At 44.6% G+C, this 6,104-nt stretch overlaps 1 protein-coding gene across 1 annotated transcript in view; it reads left to right on the plus strand.

Moving 5' to 3' along the window:
* LOC138965545 (uncharacterized) overlaps nt 1-4,978 on the plus strand; it is a 6,206-nt gene extending 1,228 nt beyond the window's left edge. The window contains exons 2-3 of the mRNA XM_070337729.1: nt 2,155-2,700; nt 4,875-4,978. Coding sequence (XP_070193830.1) covers nt 2,364-2,700; nt 4,875-4,978 — 441 coding nt within the window. The 5' untranslated portion in view covers nt 2,155-2,363. The remainder of the gene's footprint in view (nt 1-2,154; nt 2,701-4,874) is intronic.
* The last annotated feature ends 1,126 nt before the right edge of the window (nt 4,979-6,104 follow it).

A 6,104-nucleotide genomic window follows, 5' to 3' on the forward strand; every position in this document is an offset into this window, starting at 1 on the left:
ATTAAATACAGAAAAAATCACAAAGGGTTCATATTAGGAGCCTGGGCGCCTAATATGGACCAGTGAAGCGGCCTTCGCGAATCACTGTGAAAAGCCCCCTCTATTTCAAAATAACATGATGCAACTTGGTGTACAACTACAAGTCAGCCTAATTAAAATATGCTCTAGATTTATCTGTTTCGGGTTGATGAGAGCATTATTTGAAGCACACCAGGAAACTTAAGAAGCTTATCAAAAACAGAATGAAAATAAGTTAAATTATCAACTTCCACGAAAAGAAGACTTTTTGTTGCCTTTATTTTAAATCTCGAGGGCTAGTGATGGGTTATTTCCAGCAAGCTTCTTAATGAATTAATGAAAATAGCCTTTAGCTTTTATTTTCTTCGATTTGTTGAAGGTGGTCCATATTAGGGGACTCGCACATACTTTGAGATTTTGCTATTATGTTTTGTTTGCAGTAGAAACTCGGGGTCAACACTGTTAAAATGTAACAAATACGGTCTTAGCTTTCATATATAGCAATTTTTATGTGATAAAAGCTTTGGCTGTGGATAGAAACGAGTCCGTTTTAGGCGGCAAATTTAGAGTGAACGCTGCCAAAAGTGAACAAAATAGAAAAAGCCTAACGGTTTTGAGATTTCTGTTTCTGCAACTGTTTTGACATGTGCAAGTTATCCAGAGAGGATGAATATAGCGAATAAAACTTTTTTGAGCGCCCTAGCGCCGTTAGTTTTTCAGAACAGAAGGTGGTCCATATTAGGAGCCGGTCCATATTAGGAGCCGGTCCATATTAGGAGCCCTTCCCCTACTATTAGCTGTGCGTACTTTGACCGGCGGGTTTGCCAGTATACTACAATCTAATGTTTGATTCAAATATAACTTTAATATGTCTTTGATTCTGTTCTTCGACGCCGGTCGTGTGAGAAACTTGTCATTGCACGAGATACCAGGACGGACATTGTAGGTCATTTCTTTTCCGGCGTTGCGTTTGTACGATATACTGTCATCAAAGCCATACTGAAGCGCGTCCGTTTACAGACAGAGCAACACAGACAAAGACAAACAAAGACAGACAAAGACAGATAGATAGACAGACAGATAGATAGATAGACAGACAGACACACAGACATACACACACACGCACGCACGCACACACGCACACACACGCACACACACACACACACACACACACATACACTGACACACACACACATACGCAAACGCACACGCACACGCACACGCACACGTACACACAAAATGCACACACACACACGCACGCACAAAATGCACACACAAAATACATACACATAACACACACACACACACACACACGCACACACACACACACAAAATGCACACACACACACGCACGCACAAAATGCACACACAAAATACAAACACATAACACACACACACACACACACACACACACACACACACACACACACACACACACACACACACACACACACACACACACGTCAGCAAGGATAAAGTTATTGAATGTTGAAAATCATCCTGACTATCTGCGTAGATGCTGAGTTGTCCTTATACACATGCATACATTTTAGAAGGAGTGTATGTGGTTTGGCATCCTGCGTAGTTTCGAAATAAAGAAAATGTATGTCCGGATATCCTGAGTTAAAGTATCCAGTGCAGTTTATCTATCCGGAAAGCTATCAAATGATCTTTTCTTGTTTTTGTGCGTAGATGCTCAGTTGTCCTTATAAATGCATGTATGGCATCCTGCGTGTATTCGAAACAAAGGAATGTATGCGGATATCCTTAATTCAAGAATCCGGTGCAGTTTAAACAATCCGGAAAGCTATCAGGATATCCTTTCTACATGATTTTTTCAGAATTTACTGATTTCCTATACGTAACTTTCCTTCATGAGCCAGTAATTCATATTCGGTGAGCGACAGAGCTTTCTAAGCAGGTCTCCAGGCAAAGATAATTGTATATATATATATACTCCTCAATAAAGCCTTAAAAACCCAAATTAGCTCCGAGCGGAAAGTCATAATCGCAGTTGTTGTCTTCTTACCCACGTAAAGCTATCCGAGAGAGAATGCCTCAGTTTTAGGCTCTGAAAAATACAACACCTATCACCCGAAACACTTGAGGAAATTCGAAATTGTAATTCTCTTTCAGCCTGTTCTCCACACAGTCAAGAAGTTCTCGACACGAACGACCCGATTGCTCTCGCCCTAGGACCGTTTAAAAACGATCTGCAAACTTTCAGCTAGCTCTTCCCACACCGGAAACAAATACACACTCATCTGTCAGTCTCCATACTGATTCAAGGACAGTAGAATCTCGTACTCATCACTCCTTTGCTCCAAGCCAAGACACCATCAACCATGGATAGCAAAAGCTCCACCTCCTCCGCGTCCATGGACAAGCTGGTCTCGCGAAGCCTGGGTTCCAAGAAGATGCTGGTGATGATTGTCCTGACGGTCCTCGCGGCCTGTGTCATCACGGGCACCTCGGCTGCCTCCGTCACCGCCGACTGTCCAATCCGCAGCTCCGACCCGTCCATGGTGGAGCTCTTCTTCTACTCGGACTTCGTGGTCCTGGCCAAGGTTCTGCGGCATATCAAGGCCAGTCCTGACGACCAGAGCTTCACGGCCCAGATGGAGCTGTACTGTATTTTCAAGGGCAAGGACTTGCCTCGGACCTTGAACGTCTCCAGTGCTGGTGAGTACATTGAGAAGAAGGGATTGATGTATTGTTTTTGTTTGTTTGTTTGATTGGGTGGTTGGTTGGTTGGTTGGTTGGTTGGTTGGTTGGTTGGTTGGTTGTGTGTGTGTGTGTGTGTGTGTGTGTGTGTGTGTGTGTGTGTGTGTGTGTGTGTGTGTGTATGTGTATGTGTGTGTGTTGTGCTTGATAGCAAGTGGTTATTTTGCTCCTAGGGAGTGTGCGTGGGGTAGAAGGGGGGGGGGGGGGGCTTTCTGGTCAACAATCCGCCATATCTTCTAACTTTTTGTTGTTGTTTCTTCTGATTGCCGTTTAGCTGGGGTGATTCGTGGTTTGCCGACAATACTTTAGTATATATGGCAATTTACCGATCAGCCAGTCTGTGCACGGGATGACCCGTCAGTTCATGGCTGGTTGCTTCCTGGACTGGTCATCAATTGTCGAAAAAAACACCCACCACGAAAGGCCGTGTGTTATACAGGCCCAGGTTAGGTGAATCATCGCGTAGAGTATCTCAGCAGTTTTTCGCTCGACTAAAATCGTTGCGTAGAGTACGTGTCTGACCAAATGTTCGCCCGATCAGAATCATACCGCACATACCGTCCTATCTCGAGCAGCATTTTGCCCGGTTAAACCAACGATCAGTAGATCTGACAAGAAAGCCTTGTCTCTGGCAACAGTTACGTCACTGATATCGTTCTTGGTTGCACGTGTCATCATAATTATGGATGGGTTAGCTGTTGGCTACCCACGCCGAAAACGATTGCTAACGATACTGCTGGCAAGGCTTTGCTTGTGCGGTGATGGGGAGCCACAGTAGAACTGATTTCAGGCTTTAGCGAAGAGAATAGGAAGGTTTCCGCCAGTTATCTCTCTGAGGTTTTGGGTACTTAGAGAGTACCGTGCCCCTTGCGGGGACATAAAACATCGAGGTCACGAGCAGGGCCAAGGGGAAGGTCGGCTGGGCGGACAGGAGTATGACGGCTTACTAGTGCCAAAACCTGGTGTTACCCATTATCACGTGATAATTACTAATTAACGCTGTCAGTTACTGTTTTCATCTGTTAGTTACTAACTTTCACGGGAAAATTACTAATTTTTAGTTTTGGCACTAGCAATCCGTCAGGAAGTGAGCCAAAACTAAAAATTAGTAGGCCTAATTAACAGGTGAAAGTTAGTAATTTTTCCGGAAAAATTAGTACTTTTCCTGGGAAAATTAGTAATTAACACGTGAAAATGGTAATTATAATGATGAGGTTTTGGCACTAGTAAGCCGTCATACAGGAGACTAGAATAGGAAGGTTTCCGCCAGTTATCTCTCTTTGAGGTTTTGGGTGCTTAGAGAGTGCTGTGCCCCTTGCGGGGACATAAAACATCGAGGTCATAAGCAGGGTCAAGGGGAAGGTCGCTGGGCGGACAGGAGACTATTGGTGTATAGTCTTGTAGAGGTTTGTGGAGATTGAGATTGAGATTGAAAGGTAGTAAGCGAGGATTCGTTGTTTATGTGGTTGGGGTGGGTTGAAGGAAATAAATGCTCCTTGTTCTAGCTTTGCGAGGGAAAACATATATGATGATCAGAAATTCGTGTGAGGACACGAGACATGATGACCAGTATTTGAAGCTGATGGTAAATCTGTCTGTGTGTCTGTCTTGTCTTGTCTTGGCTTGTCTTGTCTTGTCACGTCTTGTCTTGTCTTGTCTTGTCTTGTCTTGTTGTCTTGTCTTGTCTTGTCTTGTCTTGGCTTGGCTGTTCGTCTGTCTTATCTTCGTCCATGATAATTATGATGGCTGCTTTGTAGAGTCTTGCCATTCTACATGGTTGGTTTTTTTTTCATTGCCACTGACTAACTCGCTTGACACTCACGTACGTGGTCTTCTGGTTTTCTTTTTTTTCTTTCTTTTTTTTTCTCCTCTTTCTCATCTTTCTACTTTTTTTCTCTCACTCTCTCTCTCTCTTTTCTCTTTTGTTCTTCGCTTTGTCTCCTTTTTTTTTCTTCTTCTCTTCTTTCTACTTTTTTTTTCCTTCTCATTTTTCCTCTCTCTCTTTTCTCTTTCTTTTTGTTCTTTGCTTTGTTCTTCTTCTTTTTTATTTCTTCTTCTTCTTCTCCTCTTTCTCTTGCTTGTCCCGACTCTTGTTCCTTGTCCCAGTATGCTTCCACGCCGCCCCGTCCCAGTATGCTTCCACGCCGCCCCGTCCCAGTATGCTTCCACGCCGCCCCGTCCCAGTATGCTGTCCACGCCGCCCCGTCCCAGTATTCACTGCTCCATTCCCATCTGAATTTTGTTCCGCTGCCAGACTTGTCGATTTTACAGACACTCCAGGGAAGGATGTCTTCTGTTTTGCTGATATCTATCTCACTTTGCGGTCCGAAATCTCTACTACAAGTAGCCACTCTGGTCTGGTTCAGTTTCAGATTATTTGCCATTATCTCGTGGAAAAGCAAGCCTTTTACCTTGTGATTTATTCAGCCAAGGTCATTGAAGCTATACTCAGTATCACATGTACACTATACCATACTACACTCTACTATCACATCTATACTATACCTTACGGTGATACTGTCACACAAATCTCTTACCCCCATGAGCACAGAAAACAGGTCAGTACAGAGTGTCAGACTCAAAGCTTAGTCTTCTTCTTCGTTCGTGGGCTGAAACTCCCACGTATTTACGTGTATGACCGTTTTTACCCCGCCATTTAGGCAGCCATACGCCGCTTTCGGAGGAAGCATGCTGGGTATTTTCGTGTTTCTATAACCCACCGAACTCTGACATGGATTACAGGATCTTTTCCGTGCGCACTTGGTCTTGTGCTTGCGTGTACACACGAAGGGGGATAAGCCACTAGCAGGTCTGCACATAAGTTGACCTGGGAGATCGGAAAAATCTCCACACTTAACCCACCAGGCGGCCGCGGCCGGGATTCGAACCCTCGACCTTCCGATTAAGAGGCCGACGTCTTACCACCACGCCACAGCGCCCGTCGTTCAAAGCTTAGTGACCGGTGTCACGTCACAGTTTCTGGCTTCAGTATCACTGACATGACACGGACATCGGAAACTGTGTAAGTGACGTCCCTTTGATTTAGGACGGAGGCTTTACCTCCATTTGTTGACTTCTTGACCTCTGCTCTTTGCTTTTGGTCCCGTCGTTTTGGTTTTCAGTTTATTGTATGAGATTGGGGGTGGTGGGGGGAGGGCGGAGATCGGGTAGATGTAGGTATAAATGGCAACCATTGGAGAGTAGAGGACAGAAGATCCCTGACTTGTTGAACTCTTAGATTTAAGTCAAGTCAGCCACCGTCAGGACCAATTAATACCTGTCCTAATATAGGCCAACTGGTCTGAGAGGTCACATTATAGGCCAACTGGTCTGAGAGGTCACATGATAGTCTCGAGTCTGTC

Source organism: Littorina saxatilis, linkage group LG4 (assembly GCF_037325665.1).
Source record: "Littorina saxatilis isolate snail1 linkage group LG4, US_GU_Lsax_2.0, whole genome shotgun sequence".
In the NCBI taxonomy this organism is placed as follows: domain Eukaryota; kingdom Metazoa; phylum Mollusca; class Gastropoda; order Littorinimorpha; family Littorinidae; genus Littorina; species Littorina saxatilis.